Source organism: Ochotona curzoniae, unplaced genomic scaffold, assembly GCF_017591425.1.
Source record: "Ochotona curzoniae isolate NIBS_2020 unplaced genomic scaffold, NIBS_Ocur_1.0 contig_66, whole genome shotgun sequence".
Lineage (NCBI taxonomy): Eukaryota > Metazoa > Chordata > Mammalia > Lagomorpha > Ochotonidae > Ochotona > Ochotona curzoniae.
In genome coordinates this window covers 3,261,587-3,276,746 of record NW_024466512.1, presented here as the reverse complement: position 1 = coordinate 3,276,746, position 15,160 = coordinate 3,261,587, and the positions used below count along the sequence as shown (strand labels likewise).

The following is a 15,160-nucleotide window of genomic DNA, read 5'->3' as shown; positions in this document are numbered from 1 at the left end:
AGGGTGCTGGTGTCCCAAGGGACGCTCCACTGCCCAGTGAGATGTCAGCCTCCCCAGACTTTCTGAGTTACAAAATGGGGGGTGGGGCCCAATTTGGGGGCGTTAAGGAATGCCCTAGGGCTGGAGAACCAAAGAGGAAGTAAGGGAAACCACAACTGGCTGTGGTCGTGCTGTGTACCTGTGCCTCTTGTTACTGCAGGAAGTGGCCCCTGGCTTATCCAGGCCCGCATCTCTGCCCTGATTGTCGCTAGGAGCCCCAAGGAGCCCAGCTTCTCCAGCACCACGCCAGGGTTCTGTAGCTGTGCTCAGAGCCTTGGCATGGCCCCCTCCAGCGCCTTTCGTGCTGAATTATAAAGTCCCATTGGAATGTAGGTTCTCTTTCTCTTGTTTACAAAGTCCCTGTTTAATGACGTTAAGGATCACAGAAGAGAATAATTCAAACTTCAGTCCACTACCCGAAAGTTATCACCAAGTTCTGGATCCCTTCGACACATAGGTTCAGACGCACACACTGACTCCCCAACGTTGTTGTAGATGCGATCTGGTCCTGCTCCTGAGGCATCCTCTTGGCCCAGGTCATGAGGTCAGGGTCTGCACCCTGGTTTGCCGTGACTCTCACAGCATGCCATCCCGTGCTGACCCAGACCTGGCATCTACTTCCTGCTCTCCCCAGCCTCACAAAGTGGGGCTTCATGGACAGCATGCCCCAGGTATTTGTTCTGACCAGCAGAGCCAGTAACGTGGGCAGAGAGAGGGTCTGGGGATGAAGCACCGACAGGAGACCAGTGATGGAGGAAGTCTCATCTACCCTTTACCTCTCACGTCTCTCCCCTCTCGCCTTATATACCTTCCCCCAAAGACCTTTGGCCAAACAATGACATACAGCTGAGCCTAGTTCTGCTCAGTCTGGAAAATGAGTCTAGGTGTTTTATAGGGTTAAAAGTTCAGCCTGTGCTTCTGCTGTAACCGCAAGCCCAGTTAGTGCTACTGCTCAGGTTAACAGGCACCGTTAACTCCTTAGCCCACAGCAGGAATTACTTTGCTGGTTTTGACAGTGATGGGTTGATGTAGTGTCTGTTACTAGCTCACCACCCAGCAGCTGCTTAGCATTGACCAAGGCTTACTTTGGCCTCTGGTTGCAAACAGGGGTCTCCTAGCTTTACCCTTCCTGGTGCATGCGATGCTGTGTTGAGTTGTTGAGGATCAAATACGCTTCAGTAAGCAAAGTGTGAATCTATTGTAGCATTTGTTCTTCTGTTGTTGGGCTACACAGAGAAGTGGAATGTCATCTTGCATTTTCTGAAACGTTTCTGATCGACACCGCCCAGTTGCCTGGCATGAGGTCACCAGCAGCCCACCAGTACATGCTGATGGCTGTTTTCCCAAGCTTGTCCAATACAGTGGTCATTTGAGGCAGGTTCTCTCTCTGGCCGTTTCTCTCCCTCTGTCCCATACATACACAGAAACGTTTTCTCTGCTGGTTCACTACCCAAATGGATACAAAACCTGAGATTAGGCCAGCCTTAAGCAGGAGATGGGAATTCAGCCTGGGTATCCCAGATGGTTGGCAGCAAAGTAGCCGAGACTCAAACTGGCTGAAGCTCGTCCAGGATGGGATGGGAGCATCTCAGGTGATCCCGTCACTTGTGGTGCCACAAGCAGACCCAGGGTGATCATTTCCTTTTTAAATTATTTATTATTATTGGAAAGTCAGATATACAGAGAGGAGGAGAGAGAGAGAGGAAGATCTTCCATCTGATGGTTCAATCCCCAAGTGGCCACAGCGGCTGGAGCTGAATCAATGTGTAACCAGGCGTTTCTTCCAGATCTCCCACGTGGGTGCAGGGTCCCAAGGCATTGGGCCGTCCTCGACTGCTTTCCCAGGCCACAAGCAGGGAGCTCGATGGGAAGTGGGGCTGCCGGGATTAGAACCAGCGCACATGTGAGATCCTGGCGCCAGGCCCGAGGGAGATCATGTTATAGAATTTTGTTGATATGATTGATTGATTTCACCACTTTTTGCAATGTGTCAGTTTAATTTGCATTTCTTCAATTACCAACTAGAGCTCTTGTTATAGTGCTATTTATGAGTCTGTTTTCATTTGTACAATTATAGTTTTTACAATAGCTTTAATGTGTTATGATTTATTATGGAGTCAGTGGTTCCTGGATTTTTCAGTGCAGTGCAGAGATGCACAGCCATCGTCCTCTTCCACTTCACTAAGACCCCTGTGCCCATTTATGGTCATTTCCCATTCCTACCTCTGGCCCTAGGCAATTGCTAATCTCATGTTTTTAATATTTTGCTTGAGTTTCACAGAAGCCATGGAGCATCGGCCTTTGTGATGGCCTTTTTCCACGGGTGACACGTCTTGGTGCTTGTCATTTTGCAAGTGAAGTGTGTGGTCCGTTTGTCTGAGGGGGTGGTTGCTGGTTTCTGCTGTTGGAGTACTTTGAGTAATGCCTGCTTGTTTCATGCGTGCCACCATTTTCCTGGGCTGTGAACCTAGGAGTGGGACTGCTGGCTGATACTGTAGCTGTGACTGCTTTTCAAGGACGTGCTCAGCTGCTTTCCCACGGGGCTGCATCCTTTTGCCATTCCACCAGCATTTTTCCTTTTTCCTTCCATCCTCGCCGACACTTGCTGTGGTCCATCTTTTGGATTCTGGCCATTTCAGTAGTTGTGAAATGAAAAAGCAAGATTTCCAGGTGTCATTTTCAGATGGTATTTAAGGCCTGCATTATGTAAGGTTTTGTCCAACCTGTTGGTGGCATTTAATGGCCACTTAATGACCTTATAGCTCGGCGTTGCCCTGGACAACTTTAAAACATTCTGCTATGTGTCCCTGAAATACTTCTTTCTTTTTTCTTCCTCACAGCAAAATGTTTACAGAATTCATCCTGAATGTCCCCATGGGTCTGCTGACCTTTCAGAAGCTCTACTGCTTGATCGAAATCATTCACAGTGACCTCTTCACACAGCATGGTGAGTGAAGCCCAGGACTGGTTCCTCTGCCGCATGTTGCACTCTCTGCAGGTGTTGGCTCCTCTACATTCCCTCCTCCTTGCCAGAAGATGTGCAGGTTGCAACTAATTAAAAGTTTCGTTACAAGACTAGGGGATTTAGCCCTTACAAGAGAATGGTAATTGACATATAGTGTAGGTAATAGATCATTGGAAACTCAAGGCGGAAGCACGTTGCTGTAATTTAGGTGTGCGCCATTGCCGTGGATAATCAGCGTACATTGTCACCTGTGAGCTGCTGGATTCTGTCCTGGGGAGGCAATCACTTGCTTCCAGTGAGATGATTGCAAAGAAAAAAAATCAGATTTTCTTTAAATTTAGAGTAATAGTTCTGCCTAATTTTGAACTCCCAGTTCTTTGACAGGGTTTCATCAAAGACTTCTCAAAATAATAAGAATTTTAATGATTCTTCAACTCATTTATTCTGTGGAACACCTTATATTCCCCCTTGCTATCTCCCCACCCCTTTTATTAATCATTTTCTTTCTATTTGGACAGATTGAATTAATATTTTACACTTGTCAAGCAGTTTTATTGAAAGCTTAAAACCTTTGCATAATTCCACAGCCTCCCTCATTTATTTAAAGTAACTGCGAGGCCTGCTGTGTGGCACCCCAGCAGAGAGGCACTGATTTATTCTCTTCCATTTGTGTCCAGACACTTCCTTGGCTCGTCCACTCCTTCTCCATTGTCCTCGTGTGAGAGTTCTAAGTGTCCATTCTGTTTCTGGGGTACGGAGGCCCAGGTCTTGGATGCCCCCATTGAGTTCCTGGATGCACCAAGCGTGCACCCCGTGTCTGGCTTGGTCCCTAGTGCTTTCGGGATTGCTGTACCTTGAATTTGACCCCTGCTTTTAGTCTACCTCTTGGTTTTACAAAGAGTACTGCACAGTGCACTTGTTATCTAGGCTTCTGTTAAGGGCAAATGTCGGGGGTACATTTGGATGGATGTGTTATTCTAGAGAAAGAATATCCAACAAGATAGAGAGGCTTTAGGCCTTGCAGCAGGCCTAGATGAAATCCCATTTCATCTCCATCAAAGCCAGCAGCTCTGCCAAATGACTGTGACTAGAAGTAAGTGGATCTCCATGGAGCACTGGTCCTGACTCTCCATGTTCTGGGTTCGGTATGGAGTGGTAGCTCTGAACTCACTTACTCTCTAGGTCCCTTTCAAAGCTCATGTTGACTGAACTGAAGATATGTACATGCACACATTACACGTATGTACAGAGACATGCACATGTATGTGTCCCCTCTAGCTGTTGTCATGACTCCCCTTGTCATTGAGTTCACAGCTGTCAGTGTATGTCAGCTGTCAGTGAGTAGCGTTGCCTAGCAAGTTGTAGAAGGATTTTGCATCACTGTTAATGAATCTTGATTAGTAATGGCTGCTTTGGGAACATATTTATATATATGAATTGTTCAGCATTCCTTTGTATACCTTGTTCTGCATGCCATTTAATTTCCTTTGAGTAAGGCCATATAAGCTATATAAAAGCTCCAATTAAAATATTGAAAGAAGACATTTTTATTTATACATATTTGAGTGAAAATTTTGTTGAAATTTTTACAAGCTAATTGAAAGCTTGTGCAGTTTTTGCTAGTGTGTGTTGATGCCAGCCCAGTTGTGTGGCATCTGTGGATTTTCTTCTCTTGGCTCTGTGTGCCCCATTGCCATCCACTCTGGTCTTGGAGTCCTTTGTCTCAGACTGTCATGATTCTGTTTTTGATATATGCAGCATGTGCCTAAATAAATACATTGCCCTCTTTTTCCTAAGGGGTCATCAGGTAATATCTGTGTTGAAACCATTAAGCACTGTCTGTTTTAAGTCCCCTGTTAGAATTTTAGTGTTGGTAACCAGTTGACCCCAACATAGTAAATGAGATTGTGTGACATACATGAATCCTAAATCATCCTGGGCTAAATGAGAGGAAATTCGTCTGCAGCTTGTGTTTTACAAGCCAGTCCAGAATCGCCCAACCAGTAGATGTTATCCAAGCCTCAATTGGCAGCCCAACTGGGCTTGTGCACGCTCGCTGCTCGCTCCGAGTGGCTCCTGATGCTCTCGCCATGGTGAAGGTGATCCAGCTTGAGTGTTGCTTTGGGCAAGGATGGACGAGACAGCCCTGGATTTGTTTGTTTGTTTGTTTGTTTCCCCCAAGAAGCTCTCTGCTTCTTTGGACTGCTCTCTCCTTCTCATCAAGGAAGATTTATCAGGTGAAATCTCCCAGCCTGTCCATTCTTACAGAGATGTCATCATTTTCCCAAATATTCTGTGCCACGCAGGTATAAATGTTTAAAGACAAGCTGTTTCCTGATGAGATCTGATGGCTGGCTTTCATGCTTTATTCTGTTTCTTGTTAATTTTTAAGAAATGTCGTTTTCTTTGTCCTGTTCTCTGGTCCCAGTGACACCTGTCAGATCAACTCTGTGTGTCCAGGTCTTTAGATCTCGGTGTGTTTGGTATAGCCCCATGAACACCTGTATGTGCCAGCTTCTTGCTGGGTCTGCATGCCTTGCCACAGGGCTGTTCTAGGTTCAGGTAGAGATGAAGTTTCCTAGAGTCTCTGCTCTACATGTGTTTCCTCACTCGCTAAAAGGAATGCTCTAGTGGCTTTGCTGTAAGACACCTCTTTCTGTAGCTCTGAGAGTCTCACCTTAGAGGAATCGAGAAGGGGACTGTCAGCAAGAGGCTCTCGTGAATCCTGACAGCAGCGTGGTTCTTCTGCCCAGACTCCTTTCCTTGCTAGCTTTCATCCTGGTCAACATTTTCAGCCTTGCTTTCCTCATTTCTCTCTAAGGACATGGGCCTGAGAGTACATCTGATTGAGTCTGTTGGGCTATCATAAGAAAGATGTCTTTTGGGAAAGAAGTTAATGTTTGGCTCTCCCTGGGGCAGGTCTACGTGAGCACACACTGTGACTGCCACCCCTGCTCACATAGAAATCCAACCTGTTTGTCGCTCCTGGATCCTCAGGGGTCACATGATGCCTGCCCACAGTGTGGAGGGGATGGATTCGCTTAAGTGTGTCAATCCAAGTGCTAGTAGCTTCTAGAACAATTCTCAGAGACAGTACCAAAAGGAGTGTTCGACCAGCTCTGTGGGTGTCCTGCAACACGGTCACTGGACATGAAATGAATGCTCCTGGAAGACTGCCTCTCAGAGGCACTGCTCTCCTATGAGATGGTTACCTGTCTTTCCATGTCCCTGCCATTTTCTGAGGTCCCCCCTGAAGGAGGTCTCCTGGGCTGGTGGTGCGTGGGAGAGTCGATGCTCTTGTTTTCCTCTATTCTGCCCATTCGAGCACTGCCTGGCTCCAGGCTCACCTGGGATGCGTGTTTCTCACGTGAGCAGAAAGCATAAGGATGTTCCGGGGAAGCTCTCGGCCAGCCAGTGGCCATGCAGAGACAGGAACCGGTGCAGCTGCCCACTGTGCAGAGCACGTGACCAAAGGAGGAGGGGAGAGGCAGTGTCAGGCTCAGCCAGAGAAGCTGTCCAATCCGGGCTTGGGCCAGGCAGGGTTGGAGGGTCAGGGGAGAGGGCCCGGGTGTTCCTGAGAAGTGGAAAGAAACCTCTGCTTTGCAAGGCTGTGAGCAGTCTTAGAAAATCCCCATTGGCTTGTCGTTGTGGCTCACTGAATGCCCTTCTAGCCTTATGGAAATAAGATCAGGGGTAGCTCAGCTCTGCCTCAGATTCAAGATTCTCCTTTTTAAATGGAGGATACTTTGAAAGCTACAGAAAAAAAGTAGAGAAAGGTGCAGTGTGCCCTCACGCACCCATCATCCAGCCTTACAGTCGGACAGCTCTGGCTCATCTTTTCATAGGCGCCTTCCCAGATGTTTTGAATCAACTTTTAAACATAACAGCGTTCTGTTTAGGTGTGTGCTGGTGATGTTTTCAGAGTGACATGCCCATGGCTGATGCTGCTGCCACCCATGTACCTTTGGGTGTTCCCATGCCAGCTCTCCAGCTGAGGTGAAGGGCTTGGACTCGTTAGCATGCCTGGCACGGGAGTCACTGAATGAGCCGTAATGGCTTCCAAGCGTTGTCGTGCGATGTGACTTGACTACTTGAAAGCTGGCTAAATAGATTATGTGCTGCACAAAACGATGACTCCTGCATAGAATCTGTGGTGTGGAGTGAGCAGATTTTCAAAGTAAGACACAAAGAGAAGGAAAGGTCAAAGCTTCATAATGTGTACATCTGTAGCTTTGTTCCCATGTGGTTATATTGTTGCCCACATATCTGACAAAAACTATGAAAATTAAAGCATATAGTCTATTACAAGAATGAAAAGTTTCAATGTAATTAAATTAAATGCCAGAAAACTGACATTTGGGATTCATGCCCATAGAAATATATTACATTAGTATTATAGAAATCTGCATGAAATGAATCAACCCTAGCTAGCATTCACCTTTCATGTCAGCCAAGAGCGATGGGCGCACTGGAACGCAGTGGGAGAGCTCACACGATGTGTGTCCCCTCCCACACCTGAACGTGTCCTCTTGCGTGGGCAGTATTCCCCTTCCCTGCTAGAGCTGGGATCTTGGGGAATCTTTGTGCTTCTGCCGCCGTATCGTTTCTTTGCCTTTCACCTTGTAATCTTTCCATGTTCCCATCTTGGAAGGGACCAAAGCAATTGACATGTTTTATTTTAAAGTTGGCTGTTGTTCTTTAAGTTTTCTGTGTTTAAAGAGTGAATTGTAGTGGCGAGCCTGTCCCAGGTTGATCTCCAGCCCCCAGTAGGAATGGGAGCCATGCCATTCTCTCCTACCTGGCCATCCTGTGATTCTTCCCTGCACAATTGCAAGCAGGCTCGTTTTAGACAGTGTTCTTTGGACTAATAATTTGTGTTGCATTTTGAACAGCACTTCTTAGAAGTGCAGGTGTGTAGGTCCCCATTATTCTCCCTGCTTGTGTTTTCAAGGTGAATGAATCTCCTGGTAATCCAGCAGCACCAGCCTCCGCTTTGTCATGGCGGAACATTAGTTACAGCAGGCCTTGGAAGCTGTGGGGTGATGGCTCTCATAACTTGGAGCTTTGGAGCCTCCTCTTAGGATATCTGAAAATCATGTTTCCAGACTAGTTTTTAGGAAATATTGTTCATCCTTTTTAAAGGCAGAAATAGAAAGAACGAGAAGGAGAGGTATCTTCCATGTGCTGGTTCTTTCCTAAGAGGCTGGGCCAGGAGCCAAGAACTATGACCTGGCCTCCTGTGTGACTGTTGGAGATCCAGAACTCGACCTGGCCTCCTCTACCAGCCATTAGCCAGGACTTCAACTGGCACTCCTGTGTAGGTTGAGGCTGACATCAGGGAATTATCCCAGCCACACCACAGTGCTCACCCCCAAGACTATTTTCATTGTGATTAGACCCACGATAGAGAATTGGCACCTCTTAAAATTATTGCATTTCTCATTTTCATCTGTTTTAAACATAGACAAGAACTGCCTGTTAATTCAGACCTGTCATACGATACACTTTCATAATTCCTTAACCCATAAACACATCAAAATAATATCCCTTGAGCTTAGTGAATGTGCAAAAGTAGGTTTTGTTAGCTTGATGGATGTTGTGCAGAAAGAAAAGTTGGGGTTGGGGCTAATTTTACCGTAGCCATTCTGTGTGACACAAGCTCAGCATTCTGGAACACTCTAATTGGATGGTTGTGCTGATGGCTTCTAATGAACATTACCAGCTGTGAACCCTGAAGACTGATTCTTTTAAATCATTGTAGAATATAAACATCATTTTTCTTCTTTTTTTTTCTTTCTCGAGGACGCATTTTATCTGCAACACTGTATTTTTTCTTCTTTCATTCTGTGTATCATTCCATAATTTTAGTTATATATTTGAAAAATGATTTGTTGAAACAGGACAGGCTTTTGGAAATAGCTTATTGAATCTGCAAAGGTGAACCCACTTCAACTACTTAATTATTTCTATTTCAATTCCATCAGGACTTATTGACCACCTGTTATGTACTCAAGACTGTTTAAATGTGTTGGATTTTTTTTGAAAGTCATCAAAGTTAGAATACAGAAATGGCAATAAGTAGTTATGTTTTAAAAGAAAGATCGATTCATTTATTTGGAAGGACGAGTTACACAGAGAGATAGAGATTTCATCCACTGACACTGCCCCAGTGGAGGAGTCTGGAAGGAGCTGCACATGAGCTTCCCATGTGGGTGATACAGACTGTCCTCTAAGCCTATATAGGTGCATAAACAGGCAGCAGGGTATCAGGTAAGAGTTGCAGGGATTCCAATCATTGCTCAAATGGGATGCTGGCATTGCAGGCAGCCGCTCTGAATAATTATTTCAATTTACAAATCTGGACATCTAGCTCAAAGCAGAAGAAAATCCCAGGCAGGGAGCTGTCCCGCACTGTGGTGCTGATGGAGGACTTGCTTTTTCTTAACCCCTCATCCACTTTATCGCTTAACTGTTTCACACCTACTGTATAAGTAATGCCTTCTGGAAAAAAAACAAAGCTCACTTCAAGTGCCCTTTGGAGTAAGACAGAAAGTGAATAAATGAATAAGCAAACGTACATAAATTAAATGTGAATGCATCATAGCACGTCCTGCATGTTCATGGAGTTTCAGTACTTTTTCTCTTCTCTTTTGTGTGGGAATGTTTATCTGTGTTTAAGTTAGCAGTGCCAACAGCCCCTGTCTGTAATCTAAATGCAGTATAGTCTGCTGACTGTTCCGTGCCCACCCTGTTGCTTGATGTTGAGAACTGGGAAGTACTGTCCCGGAAGGCTTCCTCGATTGAGCTGTCTACACGCTGACACACCCTTGGCTGCAGGTCAGCAGGTTCCAGGCAGAGTCCCTCACGTGCACGTGGGTGCTAAGTTCTGTGCCTCTCGAGACCTGCCTGGGACGGAGATAAGAGAGGTCAGCCCACAATCTCCTACGTTTTGCTTTATATCCGCCGCCCCCATGTTGTGTTGTATAAACTCTCCCTGAGTGCACAGACTCCCCAAGGTGAGTAGAGCTTGACCTCATGTTTCCCGTAGAATTTCTTCTGACCCTACCGAGTCCTCTTGACCACCGCTGTTCATCTGGAGATAGATTCCCGGCCTAGCCAGTCCTTCCAAAACAATCTTTACCAGCCTTTTCCTTGAGTCTTCCTGAAAGTTTTTCATCTACTTATAAATATGATTCATTTGTGACTTTTCTTCATTGGTGATCCATTTATGTCTTTCTCTTTATCAAAGCATTTGCTACTGCAGCAGAAGTTTAACCGCCATGATGTTATCATGATATCCAGTGCCCTGTCCCATCTTTCTTAGGACACCTCCTTTTGTCAGGCCCAGTGGCAATCAGCTCCTTGCCTTGGTAATGTGGTTGTGCTTGTCCTTCTGATTTCAGTGATCCTTTTTACTTGCTCTGTCATCCTCTGAATTGAAATTCAGCGACTGTAGGCACCTCTGAGGCCGAACTGCAGGAGGCCATAGTTCTGACCAGAACAGTTAGGAAGGTACAGCCTTGCCTGTGGGAATAGAAACACCGTGTCTGTGTGACTCCATTCTGTGCACGCATCGAGGCAGCAAATGTGCTCTACCGAGCAGGGCTGGGTGTTACACTCACATGCATGCACACGTGTGAGTTCTCCCTGCAGTCTCTTGGTTCTGGCTCAGCTACTGGGCTCCACATCTGTGAGTTTCCACATCTGTGCAGTGTGGGGGAGCAGGTCGCTGTCATACTTCTGACGCCATCCTCTGCTTGTTTGTCGCTGGAAGGCAGTGTGTAAGAGCAGATCACGCCAGCCCTGGGGAGCATGTGGTACGGGGTTCTTCGATGGTGGAACGATGAGCTGCTTAAGAGGAAAAGTAGACGTGCCCCGTTTATGTGGCTCATACTGTTTCTCATAAAAGTGTTTTTCTGCATCTCAGTTCTCTGTAACACACGCAAGGTTATTAAATGCACTTTATGGATCATTTGTTTAATGTGACCAAACTAAAAATTACTCTGTGTTCATAAATATGAGAGTTTTAAATGGACAAATTCTTTCTTGTATTTGCATCTTGCTTTAATGTAGTGCTCTAATGTGCTTATAGATGGATATTCAGCTTCAACATTTATAAGCTGATGATGCCTGTTGAATACCTCTTATAAAGATTAATATTTTTAACTCTGTGCCCATTACCAGAGCATTAGTCATCCTGGCTTTGGCCCTTGCAGCTGAGGATCAGCAGCTTTCCAGGGAGCGGCGTCTGTCATCACGATGGCCCCCATTGGCTGAGGGGTGTGTTGGGTGCAGCCGTGCACCCCGCAGCCGTTGTGCATGGAGTCTGCACCCTCCTGCCTGGCGTCCTTGATCTCTCTGCACAGCATAGGACATCTGTGCATGTGAATTCTGACTTCTCTGCTCACAGTTCCGGCTCAAGGCAGGAGCTGCAGCTTTGGCTGTGGCCGTGCTTCTAGTTATGATGAAGAATGGTGAAGAACACCAGTCAGGCAGAATAAGGTCTGACGCTGCTGCTTGCTGGCCATCTCTTTGTTGACCACCAGAAACTGCATGTTGCTCACATACATGATTCACAATTTTCTAATTAACATATTTAAAAGCCAGCAGAAAGCAGTGGATAAAATGCATTTTCATAATGCTTTTTATCTAAAACATCATTGCAAAGTGAATTCAGTCCATAAATCATTAATAACATAATTTGTATTCTTTTTTTCACTCTTAGTCTCTGAAATCCAGGTGTATTTTACACTTAAAGGACACCTTGATTGCTTTCTTGATTTTCATTACAGACACTTTATTTTTATTCTTTATCATTTGATGTAATTAAAGATTTAAAAACTGTATTTATGTACTCAAGTTGTTCAAAATAATTGATTGTAATAATTAAATATCACTTTCTTACACAAGAATTTATATTAATTAAAGATCTAGAAACTGGTGTTGTTGCACTGGGTCAAGCCATTTCTGCCATGCTGGAATCGACAGTTTTCAGTTATGCCCGCTCCGCTTCTCACCCGGAATCCTGCTGATGTACCTGGGAAATCAGTGGAGGATGATCCGGGTGACCGAGCAGCACAGCCACGGGAGACTGAAAGACGCTCTAGCCTGTTGGCTTCAGCCTGGCATATCCCCAGCCACTATGTCCACCTGAGGAGTGAACCAGCAGGTGGAAGAGTTCTCTGTCCCTTCTTACAATTTTGCCTTTCAAACAAATAAATCAATCTTTTAAGTACATACTGATATATTTAAACATCAGGAGCAGACACTGGCGCATGTCTCCCTTGGCCATCTGGTCTCACCTGTTGAGTTTGCTCCCTGCTGATGCACCTGCTCAGGTACTTCTCTGTCATCATGTGGGAGCCTCCCTGCAGTTCTGGGCTCCTGACTTGGGTGGCGCCCCGCACGGCTGTTGCATCCATTTGGGGGGGGGGGTGAGGCCATTTACAAGAAATCTCTCTCAGTCTCTTCCCCCTCTCTAAGTCACTTACCTTTCAAATCAATAATAAATAATTATCTTTAAAAGTTCAAAATATTAAAAATTGCATTTCTTCATGGCAATAGATTCACGTGCTCAGTGGCCACACTGTTGGATAGTTTTGAGAAGACTGGCTTTGCATGATACTGTTATTTTTATTATTAGTAGCTGCCATTAGGGCCCAATGTAATAGCTCAATGACTAAATCCTAATATTGCAAGCCCCAGGATCCCATAGGGGCACCAGTTTGTATCCTGGCTGCTCTACTTCCCATCCAGTTCCCTACTTGTGACCTGGGAAAAAGTTGAGGACGGCCCAAAACCTTGAGACCCTGCATCTGCATGGGGGACCAGAAAGAGGCTCCTGGCTTCAGATTGGCTCACTCCGGCCTTTGTAGCCATTTGGGGAGTGCATGTGTTGTGTGTCTTTGTTTGGCTGTGTGAAATTATTTAAAGGTAAGTTTATTTTGGTGCAGAAGTTTTTGAATCTTTGCATAGTGTTACATCGTGTGCGTTTTCCATGGATTTTCTGAGACTTCTATGTGCCGGAACTTCAGCAGTTTTTCTCCCCATATAAACTTCTGTTAAATTCTATTTTCTAGGTCATTTTTCTTTTAAAATTTATTCATCTATTTGAAAGGATGAATGTCGAAGAAAGAGAGGTGGGGTGTGAGGGGATTGAGAGAGAGAGGGAAGAGAGGAGATTGACAGAGAGTCAGAGAGAATCTGTCTTATATCTTCTGGTTCAACCTTCAATGCCCAGGGACCTGGTGCTGGGCCGTACTGAAGCCAAGAGCTCCCCTGGGTCTCTGTTGTGGGGGGCAGTAGCCCATGTACTTTCTCCTTCATCTTCCTGGAAGACTCGGCAGGAAGCTGGGTGGGCAGCTAGGCAGCCCTTGATCCTGGTCCCTGGATGTGGGTGCTGGGATCCCACCCAGCGGCTTATCTGACTGCCTTACAACTCTCTGAAGTTCCTTCGTGTGATGTTGATGCGTGCACAAGCTGGTGTTCACGTGCTCTTACTAAACAAGCAGTAGGAATAGTCCCTGTACCTCTCCCGATGTCAGGCTCCTGTGCCACAGAAAGTAAATGCCCATTGCTTGTAGGGCAGTGTGAGTTTGGTGGTAGTGAACACCACTGACCGCCTGTCCTCCTTGTCTCCGCTGTAGACTGCAGGGAGATCCTGCTTCCCATGATGACCGATCAGCTCAAGCACCACCTGGAGAGACAGGAGGACCTGGAGGCCTGCTGCCAGCTGCTCAGCACCATCCTGGAGGTGCTGTACCGGAAGGACGTGGTGAGTGTGGGCGCCGGCCTGGGTCGGCAGCCAGTGGGGGCCTGCCCCTGGCTTTGCAGTAGAGGAGTGGCTGTAAGTTTCAGGTTTAGTGGCTGTCTTTTCAGCTGGAGAGTTGTACCCATAGATTACTTTTTCTGAGTGGGTAGACTGGCTGGCTGCTGTGTGAGAATCAGGGCATTGGGCAGGGAGACCAGGGTTGCATGTGCAGAGGGGCGGTCCTGCGCACCCTGGATGCTTGACCATCACACACACCTGGTCATCTGAACCCTCCAGCATTGGTTAGTGTTCTCGGAGCACACAAAGTTCATGCCCAAAGAGGTCACATAAACTGATCCTCATGCCAGCGGCCCAGGGAGCAGGCTGTAGGGGTCCCATTCCAAGTCCTTGGCTTTTCTTAATGTACCAAAGATCTCGGGTAAAGAGGTTTAATGGCAAACCTGAGGGAGAGTGTGTAGGGACCCCACGGGGAAGAGTGGCACTAAGAGGCTCTTATCTGAGGTTTGTGGCTCCGGGAGGCACAATCAAGGATCCCCTTACCCATAGACGGGAGTGGGTTTTCACCACGGGGAGCTGTGCAGCACGGTGCGCTGTCTACACTACTGCCCTGACATCTGATCTCTCCCTTGTGAGCCACTGGCGGAGGCCTTTGGTTCGGACTTGCCGTCCGGGGTTGAAATCTGCCTGCCTTCCCTGTGCAGATGGCCAGGAGTCTTTTAAGAGCCATGCCTTGGCTAATCAGGGAACATAAACATTAGATTGTTGAAACAGATTTGCTTTATTTTTAAGGTATGCTTAAATTAAATCACTATCATTATATAACAAATTGTCATGAATGGACTATAATTAATAAAATGACTTGAGTTTTCTTTGTGGAGGCTTTTGCCTTTGACAAGGGCCATTTTTCATTTTGTTAAGGGTTGTAATTGATTTGCTCTTGGCGGGCTAAGTGGGCCCGGTGACAGTGGCCAGGGCCTGCATGTTAATGATGGGTTCCAGTGTTCATCTCACTGCTGTGTCCTCCGCCAGGGCCCGACTCAGCGACACGTACAGATCATCATGGAGAAGTTGCTGCGAACAGTGAACCGGACTGTCATCTCCATGGGGAGGGACTCAGAGCTCATTGTAAGTGCCACGCTTGTGGCTTCCCTGTGCCCTCAGTCCTCTCTGGTCCTTCCCAAACACGCTCATCTCTTTCCTAGACTGCTGAGGCAGATGTCCCAGCAGTAGGGCAAGCCGAAAGTTGCAAGAGTTGGTGCGAGTTTTGTCATCATTTGGAACCTGAGACCTGTGTTTCCCACTGAGTCTATGTTCCTCTAATAGTTTCTTTCTTTATATTTACATTTATGTGGTCAGGAATAAAGTTTTACGAGTGAACTTAAACA

At 46.3% G+C, this 15,160-nt stretch overlaps 1 protein-coding gene across 2 annotated transcripts in view; it reads left to right on the top strand.

Moving 5' to 3' along the window:
* Window positions 1-15,160, top strand: part of DOCK1 (dedicator of cytokinesis 1) — a 410,700-nt gene that overhangs the window by 143,516 nt on the left and 252,024 nt on the right. For both annotated transcript variants that reach the window (XM_040991937.1, XM_040991936.1), the window contains exons 25-27: window positions 2,880-2,986; window positions 13,651-13,778; window positions 14,805-14,900. In XM_040991937.1, coding sequence (XP_040847871.1) covers window positions 2,880-2,986; window positions 13,651-13,778; window positions 14,805-14,900 — 331 coding nt within the window. The remainder of the gene's footprint in view (window positions 1-2,879; window positions 2,987-13,650; window positions 13,779-14,804; window positions 14,901-15,160) is intronic.